Consider the following 20786-nt stretch of genomic DNA (forward strand, 5'->3'; position numbering starts at 1 on the left):
GGGAGACAGGCACAGGTTAGCTGGGGAGGCTCTGGGGGGTGGGGGACAGGCACAGGTTACCGGGGGGAGGCTCGGGCGGGGACACAGGCACAGGTTACGTGCTGGGGAGAGGTGCAAGTACAGCTCAGCTAGCAGCCTGAACCCACTGGCCTGGGCGTCACATGCGTCTCAGGTCAGGGCCCAAGAGGCCTGGTCATTTCTCAGTGTTCTCCTCAATTCCCAAATGGGGGCTGTAGGCTTTAGGGGCCTGATATTTGCTGGGGGGTCCCCTGTAAGTGGCCTGACCACCCTTCATTGCTCAGGTCCTGAGCCCTGGGCAGTGCAGCCTAGGGTAGCGGCCCTCCTGTCCTCACACAGCCCCACCCCCGATGCCCACCATGACAGTCCCTGCAAGGGTGTGTGCACACGCATCTCTGCATGTGCACGCATGTGGAGGTACGCTCTGGTCACACCCTGTCACCAGGCACAGAGCTATTCTATAGCAGCCAGGGGCGGCCCTCCCAGAGGCCTTCCTAACCCTGGCTTTGACACGCTTATTTCTCTGTAGGCCTCATTCCTCGGTCCAACACCTGCCTGTGCCCCTACCAGGCGGTGGGCTGCCTCTCACCCCTCAGCATCTCAGGTCCTGTTTTTCAACCAGAGGCTCCTGTGTGTTCCAAAAAGGCAGTCTCCCCTCCTAGGACTCTGCCCTCACACATACACACAAACCTTTGCCCTGGGCACAGATGGAAAAACAGCTTTTAGAGCGAAATCGAGGGGAAAGTACAGTGATTTCCCGTGCAGCCCTAGCCCAGCTCCCGTGCAGTCTCCCCAGCTCCCGCCATCCCCGCCGGAGTGGTGCAGGGCAACAGCCGATGAGCCGCGCGGCTCGTTCTGCTCTCCCGCCGGCCGGGAGCGCCCGTCCCCGCTGCCCCGCGTCCTCGCCGGCACCTGGTGTCGTGGGTGCTCTGGATTTTAGCCATCCCAGCAGGTGTGTCGTGGGATCTCGCTTCCTCGATGCATCTCCCCGATGACGTGACGTGGAGCATCTTTTATTTGGTCATCCGCCGTCTGTGCTCTTCTCTGACGGGTCGGCGAGCTCTCCGACCCGCTATTTTTTTTTTTTAAAGATTTTATTTATTTATTTGACAGACAGAGATCACAAGTAGGCAGAGAGGCAGGCAGAGAGAGAGGAGGAAGCAGACTCCCCGTTGAGCGGAGAGCCCGATGCGGGGCTCGATCCCAGGACCCTGAGATCATGACTTGAGCCGAAGGCAGAGGCTTTAACCCACGGAGCCCCCCAAGCGCCCCTCTGGCCCACTTCTTAACGGTACTGCTTGTCTCCTCTTCTTTGTGTATTTTAGGGACTAGTCCTTTATCACAGGTAGCTTTGTAAACGCTGTCCCAGGCTGTGCCTTGTCGTCCCATTCTCCTGCTACTGTCTTCAACAGCAGAGATTTTCATTTTCATGAAGTTGAGCTGATCAGCTATTTTGCTCGCAGATGGTCCTTTGCTGCTGTATCTGAAAATCATTGCAACACCTGAGGTCACCTAGGTTTTCTCCTTTGTCATCTTCTAGGAGTAAGTTTGTGTGTGATCCATTTTGAACGAATTTTTGTGAAGGGGGTCAAATCTGTGTCTACACTCATTTTTTACGCGCACTCAGCCGACCCAGCATGTTCACCGGGAAGACCACCCAAGACTACCCTTACTCCACTGACTGCCCTGCCCCCGTCAAAGTCGGCGGCTACACTGTCCGGATCTGCTCCCCAGCTCTCTACTTGATTTCTCCACTCTTTGCCAACACCACATTGTCTTCATTGTGGTAGCTTTGTAGTAAGTCTTTTTTTTTTTTAAGATTTTATTTGTCAGAGAGCGAGCGAGCACCAGCAGGACGAGGGGCAGAGGGAGAAGTAGGCTCTCCTCTGAGCAGGAAGCCCGATGTGGGATTCAATCTCAGGACGCCAGGATCGTGACCTGAGCCAAAGGCTGTTGCTTAATTGACTGAGCCCCCGGGCGCCCCACAGTAAGCCATGAAATCGAGCAGTACTCATCCTCCAGCCTTGTTCCCCTTGAATACTGTGTTGGGTATTCTGGATCTCCTGCCTCTCCATATAAATTTTAGACTGAGTTTGCTGCTGTCCCCAGAATAACTTGCTGCGATTTTGACTGAGGTGGCACTGAGTCTACGTGGCGTAAGCTGGGAAGAACCAACACTTTGACAACATTGAATCTTCCTGTCCACAAAAACGGGATACCTCTCCGTTTATTCAGTTCTTTGCTATCTTTCCTTAGAGTTTTGCAGTTTTCCTCATATAGATTCTTTTATTTTTTTTTTAAAGATTTTATTTATTTATTTGACAAAGAGAGATCACAAGCAGGCAGAGAGGCAGGCGGAGAGACGAGGAAGCAGGCTCCCCGCTGAGCAGAGAGCCCGATGCGGGGCTCGATCCTAAGACCCCGAGATCATGACCTGAGCTGAAGGCAGAGGCTTTAACCCACTGAGCCAGCCAGGCACTCCCCTCCTCATATGTACATATGATTCTGTACATATTTTGTTAGATTTATACCTATGGGTTTCATTTTAGGGGGTACAAATGTAAGTGGTATTAACTTCAAATTCCACTTGTTCATTGCTAGTATATAGGAAAGCAACTGACCTTTTAAACTTACCTTGTATCCTGAAAACTTGCTCTAACCACTTATTAAGTTCTAGGTGGTGGTTGTTGTTGGTTTTTTATCAGTTCTTTAGGATTTTCTACACAGATAAATTTAGACTGAAATTCTGATGAAAAACTGTAGAGATCACTTGAGGCTCTGGATTTATTTTTGCTTCTGACAGGCAGCTGGGCAAAGGGCAGATAATCTGAACCTCATGTGGGACTGAGCTGACTGGAAACCAGGGTTGGGTCTGAGGACTGGTCTACTTATGGCTCGTCCTGCTCCTGGGTGTAGCCTTTCTGGAGCCCGGGTGGAAACCCGGAAGGTTAACTAGGGCTCTTTCCGTGGCCCCTGAGCTCTGATGGTTGGAGCCAATGGAACCACCCAGTGGCCAGTTTGGCTTTTCAGCCTCTCAGCTGTGCTGAGGGACAGGCAGCATCGTATGTGTGCTGAGTAGCACTGACCTCTCCTCAGCCCTCAAGTCTTCACTCCTTATTAGATCTCTGAGGACTTCAGGACAATTTTGTCTATTTTATTCTCTGTGTGCAGGCTGGTCTCAGGTAACTCAATGCAGTGGTGACTGCAAAAGTGGAAATCCCAAGTGTTTAAGAAACCAGTTGTATGGTTTGCCACCTCTGGCCCTGTCCGCTACTGCTGGACCTTTCTGGACAAGGTCATGACTTCCAGGGACTGGGGCTGGGAGAGGGAGGCCTTGGAGAACACGGGCCAGTGACGTGAGAGTGGACTGAGGGCACGAAGGCCCTTGCCAGCTGCGAGGCAGCCCACCCCAACACACCAGGTGCCTGGCCCGCCCCGCACAGCCGGGACCCAGCCGTGCCAGTGGACAGAGATACCCAGCAGCTCAGTCTCACTGTCCTGAGGCAAAGTCCGAGTGGCAGGACTCGGGGTCAGGCTGCCATTCCTGGGGACTCTGCTCCTTGCTGCTGGAGGCAGAGGGAAGGGTGGTGGTTCATGTGTCAGGGCTCAGCAGACCCTGAGGACTGGCTTGGGGATCCAGAGATCTGGGACTGGACTCCAGCCTGCCAGTCCCTGGCTGTGGGGCTTGGGAAAATCACTTGCCATCTCTGCCTCAGTGTCCTCCTTTATCCTCAGGAAGGTCGAGTCACAGAATGTGCATCCGATAAAGTCCTTAGCTCAGTGCTGACACACAGGAGACACTCGGCATGAAGCATTCTTTCCGCCCTCTCTTCCACCACTCAGCAGACAGTGACCCAGCCCTGGTGCCGGGCCCTGTGGGGCTGTGAGGTGGAGAATGACCCCTGCCTGCTGAACAGTGCTGAGCGCCGCGGCCGGAGGAGGCCCCTGTGGCCTGTCAGTGGCGGGCCATCAAAATGGTGCCGTAGGATGAGGAGGGTAAGGAAGTGTCAGGGTCCAGAGCACACGAGAGGCTCAGATGACACACCTGTTTCAGGACCCAAGAACAGTTCCATCTAGTCAGGGCAGAAACGGGAGAGACCGAGGCAGGGGGAAGGCAGACCCATGGCCTTCGCCTCCACCATGCAAACCGCGCCCCTGGGCTGAGCGAGAGGCCGAGCTCCCAGCACCGCAGCGTGCGTGTGCACCCTACGGAAGCCACGCCAGGCCTGAGGCCCATGCAGGAACCTCTGGGTCATGGACTCCAAGTCACACTTGGGAAAATGGGCCCAGAGATGGCCCTTGGTCACGGAGAGGAGGAGCCCAGCAGCCAAGAGGGGCTTACCCCTGCCAGGCTTACCACCGCACCGGCAGCTTCAGCTCTTGTCCTCAGGCCAGGCCTTTCCACAGCCCCATACCCTGTGTTCCCACCTGACCCCACGGCTCTGCTCTTCTTCTGGAAGCCCTCTTTGAAGCCCTACATCCAGCTCCCAGGCCCTGCTGCCTGCCTCTGGTGCGTTCCTCCACCTCTGACCAGTGGGTGGCCACATGGCCCAACTGCCTATGGCCACCCTTTCTACCCAGTCCGACCTCCCTGGCCTGCCCTCAGACCTGTGTCCTTATGGTTCCCCAAACCCAGGAAGCCTGTCCCTCACCCATGCCTTAACCCCACATCAACTCTACTAGGTCGAAGTGCCCAGGCAGAGAGTCACAGCGTCTCTACATAAAACGAGATGACTGCTTGGTCTGGCTTTCAGGGACTCTTTCAAACCACGACAGAAGGATGAGACGTCCACGCACCGGAAATGCTGGAGAGACCCCAGCAGGGCATGGGAAGGGCAGGAGCAGGGGAGGGCTCCATTCAGCTCAGACTACTTCTCCACGGCCTCTTCTCAAAAGGAGAGCGGAGAGCACCTCACACGACCACAGCCTGGGGAACTGAGGCCGTGTATGTGGACGCCGGACCCCTGCAACGGAACCTTGCTCATGTGGACAAGAAACTGTACCTGAAGTTCTGTTTGGAAAACCACCTGAACTGTGCAGCCTCCGACTGCCCCGCAGCGCTTCGGGTCTGCCACACCCCTGCACCTGGGGCGGACGGGCTGTCTGCCAGGCATCCGGTCACTGCCCTTGCCCTGCTCAGGGAGCTGACCAGCACATGGCCTTAGGCGGGCAGCACAAGCCTCCGCCACTCCCCGTCCCCCTCGCAGACCTGCTCACAGTGCGGGAGGGAGGGCGAGTCTCGTCCCTAGTCCGAGCAGACTCTACCTTCCGTTCTTCCTACTCTGGCTGCTTAAGTACCTTTGTTCCTAAAACTGCAACGCTCCGCTTTCAGATCCAGCTCAGGAGCCCCCAGGACAGCAGAGCCGGGGCCCCAAGAAGCCACCAAAGACCAGGTGGGCATGGGCTCCCTAAAGGGTGTGGGGGACTTGAGAGGCAGCCCGCCAGAGCACCGCGCAATCCACAGGAAACCGGAAGTCTGAGGGCCTGCCCTGACCTACCTTCACTGCAGCAGGCGCCCCGAGGGCCCACCCAGTCAGCCCCCTCTGCACCCTGCTTTACTGAGGACACGGAAGCACAGGGGCTACAAAACCCACCCACCGGCACGCGCCCATACCTGTGGACCCAGGTAGGCTCGGATCCCATTCCGCATCAACAAACCCGCCAGCTCTCCCAAGATCAACGTTTCAGTTGTCTGAACGAACCCCAAAGGCCTCTCAGGTCTTCAGATCCCTGTCCAACCCTGGTATCTCTCCTGCTGGTCCGTGTTGAGGGCTCCTAGGCTACCTGGAGGCACAGCACCCCGCCTGGACCTACGGGCTGGCTGAGGATGGCCCCAGTCTGACAGAGGGTCGTGTCTGGAACCCGGCAAGGCCAAGCTGGGACCAAGAGAAACCAACGTCCACTTCCGTCCTTATGATGAACACCAACCTTCCCAACTTCACCCAGGAAGCGCTCTGCTCAGGCCTGGGGCTCGAGGGGAGAATTTGTGCGGAGGGGTCCCCCGGGGACTCAGCCCTGTTAGGGGCAATGGCTCCATGGCTCCCCAAACGGGTGGTGACAAGCTTCTTCCACCGTCCTGAGAGCTGCCACGTGAACCTGGGGACCACTCCAAAAGGCCTCTGCCCAGGTGCTGGTAGCCCCATAGCCTCCCCTCATGTCCCTCTGGCCAGTACGGGACCTCACATGCTTCCTGACTCTAGAGCCAGACTCTTCTCCAGCATCCCGAGTTGCCAGGAAAACCACCCTCCGGTCAGGAGACAGGACCAAGTGTGAGCCACTGGGTTCTACCTGTAGTGAAGAAGCTGGCCGTCCGCATTATAATCCCGGTAAATCTCATAGTCCTTCTCGAGGAACACTCCTGGTGGGGAAGAGCTGGAACACAGGAAAATGAAATGAAGACATGAGCATAAGTGAAATAACTTAAAAAAACATGGTACATTCAAAACAACCAGACTTTCACTTTTAAGTATGTAAGTGTCATTCTTTTAGTTTTTTAGGAAAATACCCCAGTGTCCAGCCCACAAAGCTATCCCCTTCATCAGGTCAAAGGGTTACTTCCTCTGCCCTAAGCCTGCCTCACTGCACATGGCCTGGACAAAATGGACTGGAGACCCACCTGCCTTCCAGCAGGGACAGCTCCACTGCAGCCCTGTCCACAGGCTGGGGGACAGGCAAAGACACTGACTGTCCCATCCTGAATTTTAGGAGCTCACATGACTTGGAACTGGGGATTCTACTCTAAGGCCATACTGGTGGATTAGTAAGAACCATGACTTTAGGGGTGGTTGGGGGGCTCAGTCATTAAGCATCTGCCTTCAGCTCAGGCCATGATCCCAGGGTCCTGGGATCGAGCCCTGCGTTGGGCTCCCTGCCCGCTGGGAAACCTGCTTCTCCCTCTCCCACTCCTTCTGCTTGTGCTCCCTCTCTTGCTGTGTCTCTCTCTGTCAAATAAATAAAAGCTTTAAACAATAACAACAACAAAAAAACCCTCCATGACTTTGATCAGATGACCTGAGAAGGAAGCAGTGTTAGAAATACTCTCACAGTGGGGATAGGAGGGGGTTTGCCTGGGTGGCTCAGTCAGTTGAACATCCAGCTCTTGATTTCGGCTCAGGTCATGATCTCAGGGTCCTGGGATCGAGCCCCACGTCAGGCTCCACACTCAAGGGGGAGTTTCCTTGAGGCTCTCCCTCTCCCTATGCCTGTCCCCTTGTTCTTTCTCTCAAATAAATAAGTCTTAAAAAAACAATACTCTCACAGGGATGATAAACTTCTTAAAAGTGGGGTTGTGGAGCATAACAGGCCCTCACTATCTGGGAAATATATTAGTGGGTGATTATCTTGGCAGATGTTCAAAGACGTGATCAAATTAATGTCTATGATTTAAAAACTCAGTAACGGGGCGCCTGGGTGGCTCAGTGGGTTAAGCCGCTGCCTTCGGCTCAGGTCATGATCCCAGAGTCCTGGGATCGAGCCCCGCATCAGGCTCTCTGCTCAGCAGGGAGCCTGCTCCCCCCTCTCTCTCTGCCTGCCTCTCTGCCGACTTGTGATCTCTGTCAAATAAATAAATAAAATCTTAAAAAAACAAAAACCAAAAACTCTCAGTAATTCAGAAGTAAAAGAAAATTTACTTAACGCGATCAAGAATACCCACATGAAATTCAAGGCCTTCACAATTTTAGTAGTAAAAGACTGAAAGCATACGCATAAAGTCAGAATGAGAGAACACCTACTCTCACCACCAGTATGTCATAATTTTGGAAATGCTAGTCAATGCAGTAAGACAAAAAAGGAAAGAGATTTAAATATTTGAAAGAGACAAAACTGTCATTAGTTGTGACCCTAGAGAAAGTAAAGGAATCAATGGAGCAGCTACTGAAGGTGTCAGGGAGACTCGTAATTTATCACTTGTGTGATAGAGAAGACCAACAGCTCTTCTGTGTATTCGCAGAAACTTCCGGAACAGAGCGCACCTTCATCATAGCAATCACAAAATCCCAGGCCCAAGTTAAAAAGGAGTACATTGGAGGCGCCTGGGTGGCTCAGTCGTTAAGTGTCTGCCTTAGGCTCAGGTCATGATCCTAGGATCCTAGGTTCAAGTCCTGCCTGGGGCTCCTTGCTCAGCAGGGAGCCTGCTTCTCCCTCTGCCAGCTCTGCCTTTTCTGCCTACTGCTCTCTCTGACAAATAAATAATCTTTAAAAAAAAAAATCTTAAAATAACTAAATAAAAAGGAGTACATTAGATCAGTATGAATAAAACTATAAATTTTGGGGCCCCTGGGTGGCTCAGTGGGTTGAGCCTCTGTCTTCGGCTCAGGTCATGATCTTAGGGTCCTGGGATCGAGTCCCACATCGGGCTCTCTGCTTGGCAGGGAGCCTGCTTCCCCCTGCTTCTCTGCCTGCTTCTCTGCCTACTTGTGATCTCTACCTGTCAAATAAACAAATAGAATCTTAAAAAGCAAACAAAAAACTATAAATTTTCTATTAAGGTACACAGAGGAATCAGAATACATACAAGGTTCCTTGCACAGGAAAACTCAGTCATTATGAAGATATAACTTTAAAATTGGTTAATACACTTAATGTAATTTTAATAACATTTCCAATAGGAAGGAATGTTTTTAGAACTCAGAGTGTTTGGAAAGTTAACCCCCAAAAATAAACAAGTAAAAATAACTCAGAACAAGTTCAGAAATTATAATGGGAGAGATAATTTTTACCATTAGATACTTCACATGTACACTAGAAACAAACGTGTCCAGCAACGGGAGCTCGTATTCTCAGTATTGTTCATACTGAGAAACAGAATGTTTGTGGAAATACTGTTATAGTATTTAATTTTCTTTTTTTAAAAGATTTTATTGGGGCACCTGGGTGGCTCAGTGGGTTAAAGCCTCTGCCTTCGGCTCGGGTCCTGGTCTCAGGGTCCTGGGATCGAGCCCCGCATCGGGCTCTCTGCTCAGTGAGGAGCCTGCTTCCTCCTCTCTCTCTGCCTGCCTCTCTGCCTACTTGTGGTCTCTGTCAAATAAATAAATAAAATCTTAAAAAAAAAAAAGATTTTATTTATTTGGGTGGGGGAGAGTGCAAGCAGGGGGAGCAGCAGGCAGAGCAAGCAGAGGGAGAAGCAGGCTCCCCCTGAGCAAAGAGTCTGATACCAGGCTCGACCCCAGAACCCTGGGATCAGGACCTGAGCTGAAGGCAGATGCTTAACTACTGAGCCACCCAGGCACCCCTGCTGTAGTAGTTTCAGAACTGCAAAGGTAAATGCCAGAGAACTGAGAGATAGCATTCAGTGGGTTTTAAAATCTTTCTTCTGTCAAACTATATGTACTAGAAAGTACAACTAATGTGCATTGCTTCGCTAATACAAAAGTTATTTTAAAAGCTGAATAAATGAATGGCTAATGTTAACAGTGGCTGCTGGTGTTTTTGTAACACATAATCATGCTACAGAACAAACAGCTAGAAACATGAAAAATAATGTATCACGCAAACGCAGCTGTACGCCACCTGCATGTACACTTTCATCAGCTGGTGCATCCCTCCTCCTCCTGGTGGGCCGCCAGCAGCCGACAGGGGTCCTGCAGATCCAGGAGCACCTGACTGTTGGCCAGAGATGCAGCGACAACCCCGTCCGTTCCCTGTGCTCACAGGGGCTTTGTCACATGTGCCCAGGCCAGGCTGGTACACGGTTCATTCTTCAAAGCTAAAACCAGCAGGTTTTCCACCATCAGACTGCCACCTTGGCCGCCTGGAGATACTCCTTTTAAATTTTGTGCTGTCACAGACCCCTGGGCCCTGACACTTCCCTCTCTGTTTCCAATTCCAGCCACCAGTGTCTAGGGCTGTCACCTCTCCTCCAGACTGCTGCTAAGCCAGGGAAGCACCCACTCCATGCTAGGTCTGGGCTGGGGGCAGGGAGACGAGGCAGGTGAGGCAGACACACTTCTGCCGCCAGAGCTCCCACTTGGTGCGTGGCCCACAGGGAACGACCCAGAGTTTCAGGAAGCGGCAGGAGTCAGACAGGGAGCAAGCCCAAGGAGGGCGGCCGGGAGCAGCTCTCGGAGGGGGCATTTGGGCAGCGAACAGGGAAACAGGAAACTAGGCAAAGGGACCTCAAGAGGGATAAGCCTGGCACCCCGCAGGACAGAAACGCGGCCTCGGTGCTAAGGTGCAGTGAGCTCTGGGTGAGGGTACAAAGGGGCGCTGGGGACAGATCGCACGGGGCCCTCTGGGTGGGCCACATGGAAAGCCTGCCAAACTACAGCCCCTGAGCCAAGAGCAATCTGCTGCCTAGTTTGTACAGCCGGTTTTGTGGGCTAAGAATGGCTTTTATATCTAAAAAAAAAATTGCTAGCAAAATGTGAAAATTACAAGAGCTAATTTAAATTTCAGTGTCCATAAGTAACAGGTTACAGGAACACTGGTTTCTGTGTTGTCTGTGGCTGCTTTTGCATAGTAATAGCAGAGTCAAGTCACCCCGCCAGAGGCCAAAAGTGGGGCTCCGAGCGCTTGGTGCCGGGGCTCAGCAGAGCGCAAAGGGCAGAGACGTAGCTGTAACCCCACAGGGTTGAGGGTGTCGCACATCACCATCTTGAACAGCCTTTGTTATGTTTTTTTAAGATCTATTTATTTGAAAGGCAGGGGGCAGAAAAAGAGAGTCTTTGCTTTCTTTCTTTCTTTTCTTAAGATTTTTATTTGTCAGAGAGAGAGACAGCGCACAAGCAGAGGAAGAAGCGGACCCTCCGCTGAGCAGGGAGCCAGCCCTATGCAGGGCTGGACCCCAGGACCTCGGGATCATGATCTGAGCTGAAGGCAGATGCTCAACTGAACCCCCCCCCCAGGTGCCCCCGGGGGACAGAGTCATAACCAGTGTCTGCACTGAATGCAGAGCTCGATGGGGGGCTTGATCTTACCACTGAGGTCATGGCCCGAGCTGAAACCACGAGTCACACATTTAGCCGAGGGGGCCACCCAGGTGCCCTGTTTGTTAATGCTTACTACGTGTGCGCGCCCACACCACCGCAGTGAGAGAAGCTGGCCCTGCCTGTTACCTCCCTGTCCCCGTCGGCACTGCCAGACCAACTGCTCACAACACCCCAACACAGGCAACAGTCAGGAAGTTTAAACAGACACTGGAATGGAAATCTCATCACAGCAGAACTACTTCAAAAACGAGAAAGACTCTATAACAAGTCAGTTTCCAAGTGGCTCATTCATTAGCTAAACAAGAAAAACTGTTCACTGGTGACTGGTTAAATGATTATTTTTAAAGATTTTATTCATTTATTTGACAGAGACAGAGAGAATGGGAACACAAGCAGGGGTTGTGAGAGAGGGAGAAGCAGGCTCCTCACTGAGCAGGGAGCCCGATGTGGGACTGGATCCCAGGATGCTGGGATCATGACCTGAGCTGAAGGCAGAGGCTTAAGGACTGAGCCGCCCAGGCGCCCCCAGTGATCGGTTAACTGAAGTGCTGACTGCAGCAGAGAACAGAAACCTGCTGGAGACTGTCCGCCTTTCGGCAAGGACAGCTGCTTCCAGAGCTGCGGACAGTCAGCTACAGCAGGAACCCGGGACTCACGAGGGTTTCTTGGGCTCTTGGTGGGTGTCTGGGCGCTACCGACACTCCCCTGCCCTCACAAAGGAGTCGGTGGGCAGTGGGAAGCGACGGAGGAACCAGCCTCCATGCTGGGAAAGACTCTCCCTCTCTTTCTGCTCCTGCCTCTCAAATAAGTAAGTCTTAAAGAAACGTAACAAAGGCTGTGATGGAGGAACCACCACAGCTGAGACAGTCTCCCAGGAGCCGAGGAGATGCCTCCTTCCGTCCGACCTGAAGACGCACCGCAGGCGGTGACCAGGCTGGTGGTGCAGCCGGGAAGCCTCGCCCGCAGCGCTCACAGAGCCTGTGCGAACGGAGCTGAGGGGCCACGGCTGCTCGGTGTGCGGTCCCGTGGGGGTGCTCTGTGGGACCCTCTGGGCCTGCACAGTGGTGCCCACTGCAAGCTTCATGTGCTCTCCTGGACTCTGCCAAAAGCAGAAGCCGAACATCCTGACCTGCCCACCAGGGGTGGCTCCACAGCAAAACTCTTCTCAAACTCTGTGCTGAGACAGATTTTCTTTTTTTTTTTTTAAGATTTTATTTATTTATTTGACAGACACAGATCCCAAGTAGGCAGAGAGGCAGACAGAGAGGTGGCGGGGTGGGGGGGGGGCCGTGGGGGGGGGAGCAGGCTCCCCAGTGAGCAGAGACCCCCCCCATGCCCGGCTCGATCCCAGGACCCTGAGACCATGACCTGAGCCGAAGGCAGAGGCTCAACCCACTGAGCCACCCAGGTGCCCCAGATTTTGTGTTTCTTAATAAACTCAAGCTAACACTATAAGGCAAACATCACTTTTATGTGAAACTGACACCGCGAAAGTCTCATTTGGTGACAACCAGCGTCTGAGTCCAGGTGGCGCCGGGCTCCCTCACCCGTGTCCCCTGCTGCCAAACGTCAGGATGAGCAGGAGATGGCGTTCCTGCATCTGCATCGGACACAACCTCCAAGATCGCAGTACAGTCTGGCGGGACTCGCAGGCCTCAAGCAAGAGCCGGCGCAGGAGAAAGGACCCTGTTCGGAAACCCACCCTGTGGCGCACGAGGGGCTCCCCCTCAGCTGAGGCGGTTCCTCATCTGCAGGGTCAAGGCTCGCGACGAGGCAACTACCCAGAGGAGAGTCGGCGAGAACCGGTCGATGCCCTCCGAACGCGGCTCCCGGACCGGCTGGCGCGGCCAGGGGGACAACGTCCAAAGACCAAAGCCACAGAGTCGCGTCACCAGCCTCAGCAGATGGGCGCGCGGTCCCGGGTCGGGGCGGCTCCCTCGGACCCCCCGACCCCCACCCCGAGCCGCCGCACCGGCGTCCTGCTGTGCCCGGGCCCGGCCAGGCCTCCCTCCTGCGGCCGCGCCCACCCACTCCTGCAGGAGCCGCCGCCTCCGAGCGGCCGCGGGAGGCCTTCCAGGACGCAGGCCCCGCGGAAAGTGCGGTGCGCGCGGAGAGAAGACCCGCCGGAGGCCGGCCCAGAGCGGGCAGGTGGTGGAGGCGCTGCCGGGAGCAGCGCGTTGCTAGGGCCGGACGCGTGCGCCCCGAAGCGAAGCAAAAAGACTGACCGCGTTGAGCCGGGACGATGGACGCGGGAAGCGCCTGCAGCCGGAGCCTCGGGGGACGGGGCAAGCTTGGGGGCGCAGCACGCCGGGTCCGCGGAGACGCGGGGAAAGGAAGGAGGAGAATCCGAGCGCCTCCGTGAGCCGCGGCCTGCTCGGCGCGACCAGCCCCGAGTGGACGGACCGGAGACCGTGAGTGTAAGGGCCTGCCCCTCCCAGAGGAACTTGCTTGTGGACCCCGATGTAGGGGTGGGGCAGGCCAGGTGGAGATGTCCAATCGGTGCAGCATGTGTATATCCACTAGGGTGGATTGAGATCCGATTGGCCACCTGTATAGGGGTGGGACTCAACCAACTGCATAAAGGTTGCTGCGAGGCTAGCAAAGCAGGAGGAGAGCTGCGACGGGAGCCCAAGAGTCGACGGGAGCAGAAGAGTCCGCGGGAGCGAAGAGTCGGCGGAGTGGAGGAGCTATAACAGCTCTTGTAAGAGCTATAACGGCCGCCAGCGGTCTCACCTCCGGCGGTCCTGCCTCCGGGGCCCCGAGAGCCGCCGCCTGCAGCCTCCAGCCTCCGGCGGTCCCAAGCCGCTGCCTGCAGCCTCCAACGGCCTGCAGCTTCAAGCCGCCTGAGGCCCCGCCTCCGGTGGCCCCGAGCCACCTGCAGCCTTCAGCCTCGTGCAGCTTCCAGCAGCCCCGAGCTGCCCAGACACCAGCGGTCCAGCTGTCAGCAGTCCCTCGACGCCTAAGGCCCTGAGACTCCAGTGGTCCAGCGGCCCAGCCGTCAGCGGTCCCAGGATACCAGTGGTCCAGCAGTCCAGTGCTCAGCGGTCCCCACGCCTGCAGCCCCTAGACGTCAGTGGTGCCGAGACACCAGCAGTCCAGCGGCCCAGCGGTCAGCGGTCCTGAGGCCTGCAGCCCCTGGATGCCAGCGGTCCCGAGACGCCAGTGGCCCAGAGATGCCAACAGCCCCTAGCCGCCAGCAGACTTGCCGCAAAATGCCTTGCCACCCCGAGCCACGAGCGGCCTTGTCCGCAGCGGTGGCTTCCTCTGGGTGGCAACCTTGTCAGAGTGGCATCGTGGGGAGCAGAGTCTGTGTCATCCGGGTTGTCCTCCTTGTCATCGTCGCTGTCATCGTTGCCTCTTCGTCGTCGGGAGCGGCCTCATCCGGGAAGCGGTCTTGTCCAGAATGGCATCTTCTTGGGAGCGGCCTTGTCTGGGGAGCAACCTCATGGAGCAGCGGCCTCATCTTGGGAGTGGCCTCTTCTTGGGAGCGGCTCCGATCGTGGAGCGGCCTCATCTAGAGCAGCCTCGTCCGGAGCGGCCTTCTTGGGAGTGACCTTGTCGGGATCATCGTCCTCGCCTTTTCGTAAGAGATAGCCCTGACTGGTCAGTTTGATTCTTGATGCTTGGCGCGAAATAAAGTTTTGTTTGACCTTCGCTTTGTATCAGTCTCGTTCCTTTGATCACGGACCCTAACAGTGAGAAAGGCCTCGACGGACCCCAACCGCAGCCCTAACCCAACCCTACGGCCTCGGGGCTGCGGAAGCTCCCGACAGCCCCAGGGAGGAACACGGTGACCATATGCGGGAGACGAGGCACAGTCAGCCGCCGGGGACGGTCTCGCGGGCGCAGCGAGGGGAGAACCGGCGTCCGGGCAGCGCGGTCGAGGCCCAGGAGGGCGGCAGCCCGGGGACGCCCGTCCGCCAGGGCCCGCGGCGCCGCACACACGCGCTTCCCGCGGCGGGCAGACGTCCTTCCTCGGAGAGCAGGAGCGACGGGGCTGCCCCACACGCGCACGGCCGCGTCGTCCCGCGAGGGCTCGGGCCCGGGGCGTCCGGCCCACGACACCGCGCAGACCCGAGGGGCACCGGGAACCGGAGACGGCGACGACCCACGAGCGTGCGACACGCGCTCCTTCTCCTCACGCCTCGTCCCCGGGTCCGGCCGCGCGGAACCGACCGCGGCGTCTCAGGAGCTTCGCCGGGCGCGGCCCACACACACCAGGAGGACCCGGCGCGGCCCCGACGCGGGGGCCAGACCCCCGCCCCGAGGAGCGCGACACAGCGCGGGGTGAAGCGCCGCGAAAGGAGGTCCGCGCGGCCCCGAACGCGAAGCACAGGACACGCGGCCTGGCGACCGGCTCAGCCTCGCCGGACCCGCCGCTCCACGGCCGCGAGCACCCGCAGTCCCCGGCGGCGAGGAGAGGAGAGGCCGCGGGGCTCCGGAGGGCGCGGCCCGGAAGAAAGTCACAGTCAAAGCCTAAAACCAGGTCGAAAGGCGGGAGGAAGCGAGGCCGCGTCACCACCTCCCAAGAACCCGGGGCGTCTGCATCCGACCGAGCAGGTTCCGCAGCAAAAATCCTAACAGCCGCCGAGAGCGCCGTCTTCGGAAGGAAAAGGGGCCCCTTCGCCGAGCGGCGCCGCGCGGACCCGGGAAGCCCCCCGGCCGGCCGCGCGGACCAGCCCCACGAGCGCCGCCCGAGGAGCGCCGGGCGCGCAGCGGGGGCCGCCGGGGCCGGGCCGCGAGCCTCCCGCCGCGGACGGCGTCTCAGCCCCGGCCGGGTCCCCGTCCTCGCCCCGGCGCCGCGGAGAGCCCCGCGCGGAGCTGCTCGCCAGCGGAGGAAGGAGGCCGGGCCGCAGGCGGAACCGCGACCGGAGGCGCCGAGGGCGGCGGCGGAGCTCGTCCGCGGTGACCGCGAAGGGCGCACTCCGCGCGCTCCGGTCCCGGCGGCCGAGGGGAGCCCCGCGCGCTGCTGTCCTGCGGGGAGACGCGGCTCCGGCTCGGTCTGCGCTCCCTGGACGCCGACGCAGCGTCGCTCTTCCGCCCCGCACTTCAGCTCCGCACTCCCGCCCCGCACTCCAGCCCCGCACTCCCGCCCCGCACTTCCGCCCCGCACTCCCGCCCCGCACTTCCGCGCGTCCCTGCTCTGCGGGGCGCGTCTCCACGTCGGACCCGGCGGCTGCGGGCCACTTGCGCTGGCTCGGCGACAAGGAACACAAGGGCTGGGGACTGACGGCCGCAGACGCCTGGAGCGACCCGCACTCACAGGGCACCAGCGGCCCGGCAGGGTGGGCGCTCCCCAAAACCCAAGTCAGGGTCCCCTGGGAACGCCGCCTGGACCTCCCGCAGCGTCTCCCGGATGGAGGGCGGCCCGCGACCCCGAAGACGGCAGGGCTCCGGGGCCGGGCCGCTGCGAGCAGACACGCGGGCACCAGCATGGCCAGCGCGGAGGGGCCAGTTTAGAAGATGAAGAGCGAGTCCTTCCTAGTGCCCCAGGAAAGGAGCCCCAGACAGATTCAGGCCTCAGTGTGAAAATAAAACTGTGAGGTAGGGGCGCCTGGGGGGCTCAGCGGGTTAAGCCTCTGCCTTCGGCTCGGGTCATGGTCTCAGGGTCCTGGGATCGAGTCCCGCATGGGACTCTCTGCTCAGCGGGGAGCCTGCTTCCTCCCCTCCCTCTGCCTGCTTGTGATGTCTGTCTCTGTCAAATAAATATATTTAAACAAAACAAAACAAAAAACTGTAAGGTGAAGGCGGGACATGCAAGGGAACGGGTGTCGGCCAGGAAGAACTTTTTATTTAAAATATTAAAAGCATAAACCACAAGGACAAAAGACTGATCAACGTGGCTGCATGAAAATCAAGGACAAAGGACCCAGTAAGCAGTCAGGTGACAGAGGACAGGACGCCCATAACATCTACGAGGATCAATGAGCAATTGATATTAGCAACATACAAGAACTCCTGCCAACTACCCAGAAAGTAAACCAGCAACTCCAGTGGGAAAATGATACCAAACTGTAAGCAACAAATGGTGAACGCGCTCAGGAACAGAGAATGAGCCTCAGAGGAAAAGAAGAAATGAAAACAAGTGGGCCGGCAAGACCCCCCCCCCCCCCATAAAGCCCGGTGCTGGGATCCTGTGGCAGCCGCACAGACCCCAGGACCCTCAAGACCCCCCCTCCAATAAAGCCCGGTGCTAGGATCCTGTGGCAGCCGCACAGACCCCAGGACCCTCACCCAGACCCCCGGTGGTGGAGCTGCAGGGCCACCCCAGAGTCGGAAGAGCAGCACCCCAACCGAGGACCCACACACGATGAGAGCACACGTGGACCGCAAGACACACGCCAGGTGCACGGGGTGTGAGCAGCTTGTGGACAACCGCGGGAGAGGGCCACAGAGAAGACTGTGTGCCTCAAAGGACACCGAGACCATCAACCAATCCCTTTGCTGGGTCAGTGAGCTAAGGAGACAGAACAGCAAGTGTCCTGCCAACCCAGAGACAGGTGTCCAGAACTGGCCACCAGTAAACCCAACAGCTATCAATTATTTATAAGAAACACACCCAAAGTATAAGGAAAGGACTGTAGTTTGGGGAGACATGTTCAGAGGTCAAAGCAGCAGTGTTACGTGATATCAATCCGACTTCAAGGCAACGAGAGGGGAAACAGGACAACTACTTGACGACAAAAGCGGTTAATTCCCAAGGAAAACCTAACAGTCCCAAATTCACGCAGGACCAACCCACAGCTCCAGCACAGAAGCAGAAGTGCCGGACAGATGAAAAGGAGAAACAGATGAATCCTAGCAACCCAGGAGACTCAGCCTCTTGAGAAGTGACACACCAGGCAGACAAAAAATCAGTAAGAAACTTGACTGATAACAACAGATCTGACCTTACCAACACACAGAGAACCTTAGACCTAACAAACAGGGGTAAGAAATTATTTTTTAAATATTCAGAAAACCATTTACAAAATTCAGGATTTAAGCCACAAAGCAAATCTCAAAAATAATACTAACAAAAGCCCCTCCCCCCATGTTTTCTGACCAAAATGAGATTAGGTTGGCAATGAAGAACAAGAATGAAAAATAACCCATAGTTTTAGAAATTAGGACATTTGTAAGTTACAAATCAGTCAAAGAAGAAACCATAATTAAAACCAGAAAATATTGGGGGTGCCTGGGTGGCTCAGTCAGTTGGGTGTCAGACTCTCGGTTTCAGCTCAGGTCATGATCACAGGTCCTGTCGAGTCTCACACGGGGCCCCTGCTCAGCGGGGAGCCTGCTTCTCGCTCTCCCCCTGCCCCTCGCCCATGTGTGTGCGTGCACCTGCTCTCTCCCCCTTCCCTCGCCCCTCCCTCACACTCCCGCTCTCGCTCTCAAATAGAATCTTAAAAAGAAAGTTAGCAATCTCTATTTTGAAAAGTACACAGAACAAGCGTTTTAGGAATGCAAGGAACACAGAACTGAATGCCAATTGCAGGAATGTCCCTGCTCCAGAGGCCACAAGTCCAAGCTCCAGCTGTGGGCGGGGCTGGCTCCTTCTGGAGGCTCTGGGGGACAACTGTCCCAGGCCTTTCTCCAGCAGCTGGTGGAGCCGGCAGTCCTGGGCATCCCAGGGCTTGTGGACACATCGCTCGGTCTCTGCCTCCGTTGTCACCGGTCTTCTCCTTGTGTCTCTGTTCTTACGAGGACATCCGTCCTACCTGGTTAAGGCTCACCCTCTCTGATGTAACCTCACTCATCACATCTGCAAGAGCCCTATTTCCAAGTAAGTTCCCATGCTGAGCTCCTGGGGTTAGGACTTCAGCCGATCTCGGGGGGTCACAGGCCAACCAACACCAGTATCAGTAGACTTAGCAAATATACTTGATAAAACAGTACATCCATTCACAAAAGCCTGACAACAGAAGGGGGTACTTCCTGTGCCCGACAATGTCACCACATCATCAAGACAGCAGGCACACAGGCTCAGCCCTGGGGCAAGGCCAGGCACTGGGGCTAGAACCGCAGGAGCCCAGCAAATGCGGCAGAAACAAGACTGAAACATACGAGTCGACCTGCATGTTTACAGGAAAGATCAGAAGACCGGACTTTAGGAAGGGATATAAAGTAGATACAGGGGCGCCTGGGGGGCTCAGTGGGTTAAAGCCTCTGCCTTCGGCTCAGGTCATGATCTCAGGGTCCTGGGATCGAGCCCCGCATCGGGCTCTCTGCTCAGCCGGAAGCCTACCTCCCCCGCCCCCCGCCCGCCTGCCTCTCTGCCTGCTTGTGATCTCTGTCAAATAAATAAATAAAATCTTAAAAAAAAATAGACGCAAGTCCTTTGCAGAGAGAAGTGCTAACGCACGCCATCTTATCGTGGGAAAAGACAACGTAACAGAGATGCCCATTTCCCCTGAGCTGACCCATAAACTCAGCACGATTCTAACCCAAATCCAAACAGGACTTGTGCTGGAAATCCTGACCCGGAGCTGATGCAGTAACCCCACATCCCCACAGAACATGCGAGGCTCCGGAAGAGGACAGTCCCGCCCCGGACAGCACAGCACAGAGCAGAGAAGGGCCGCCAGAGAGAGGGGGCGACAGACACATCTGCCTACAGAACCCTAAAAAGAACCCAATCTCTCCACCTAATTACAGAGATGAGTCAGCAACCAATAGGATAAGGAATTCAAAATCCTCACACCCCGATGAAACGGAGACTCTGTGTGGTGAGCCCAGAGGCTGCGGAAGCTGACCGACAGCGGGAGTGCGGGAGGGCGGCTGGGCGGGGGCACAGCGGGGGTCCCACAGGGAACCAGAGGCAGAGCCCACACCCATTTGCTTTCTCCTGGGTGCTCACCCCAGGAGCTCCTCAACCTCACCAGGGGAAGTGCCACTTTCTGGAGGCGACCCCCGCAGCGTCTCCTTAGGCCCACCCAGCCACCGCCTCTTTGGCTTCTGACCTCTGGGAACAGTCCAAGGTAGGGGCCAGGGCAGGCTGCCCCAAGATATGTCACCACAGCAAACGGATTATTTTGCACGGAAGCAAGGTCAGACCCCGCTCTGTCCCCCGAAAGCTGAAGTAACCCTTCCATGTGGAGAACACCCTCCCTGGAGGGTGTAAAAAGACACACTTCTTGGGCGCCTGGGGGCCTCCGTCATCAAGCATCTGCCTTCGGCTCAGGCCATGCTCCCGGGGTCCTGGGATCGAGTCCCACATCGGGCTCTGCTCAGCAGGGGGCCTGCTTCTCCCCCCGCGGCTGCCCGGGCTTGTGCTCCCTCCCCTGCCGTCTCTGTCAGTTAAATAAATAAATAAAAACCTTTAAAAAAGAAAAAAGCCTCCCTTCTCACCAGAGGTAGGCGCTTCCTCACGGAGCGAGGCGGACATCACCTCAGTCCAGACTGCGCAGAGTTCCTCCTAAATAAAGCTCCCAAAGGTCTGCTCTCTTTATCCTGACCATTCCTCACTAATTCACTGTCTCCTTGTCTAAAAAATATAAAAACTACCTGTGTTGGCCATTTCCTGGGGTCTCAATTTCATTACTGGACTTCTATGTTTTCTTCCTCCTGTTAATCTGACTTATGTCATTTTAATTCCAAACCCAGCCAGAAGAATCCCAGGAGGAAAGAAGATTTCTGCCTCCCCAGTGCCAGCGTTCCCGCTGATCCGACCCATGGACGCGCCCCACCTTCCTCATCCCACTCAGGAGCGCCACAGCCGGCTGTCCAGCCCTCACCGCACCCCAAACCTGCCAGTACGCCCATCCAATCCAACTGTTCCACGCAGAACAGCGGGGTCCAGCTCCCACCGATGGCGCCAACCACCCGTTTCCATCCTGGGCCCCTTGGGCGGCCCCT

The 20786-nt window shown here is 56.5% G+C and overlaps 1 protein-coding gene across 1 annotated transcript in view; it reads right to left on the reverse strand.

Moving 5' to 3' along the window:
• The window catches only part of ARHGAP39 (Rho GTPase activating protein 39), a 67495-nt gene that overhangs the window by 19350 nt on the left and 27359 nt on the right, over positions 1 to 20786 (reverse strand). Inside the window, 1 exon segment of the mRNA XM_032316576.1 lies at positions 6307 to 6390. Coding sequence (XP_032172467.1) covers positions 6307 to 6390 — 84 coding nt within the window.

This window comes from Mustela erminea, chromosome 16 (assembly GCF_009829155.1).
Source record: "Mustela erminea isolate mMusErm1 chromosome 16, mMusErm1.Pri, whole genome shotgun sequence".
NCBI classification, from domain to species: Eukaryota; Metazoa; Chordata; class Mammalia; order Carnivora; family Mustelidae; genus Mustela; species Mustela erminea.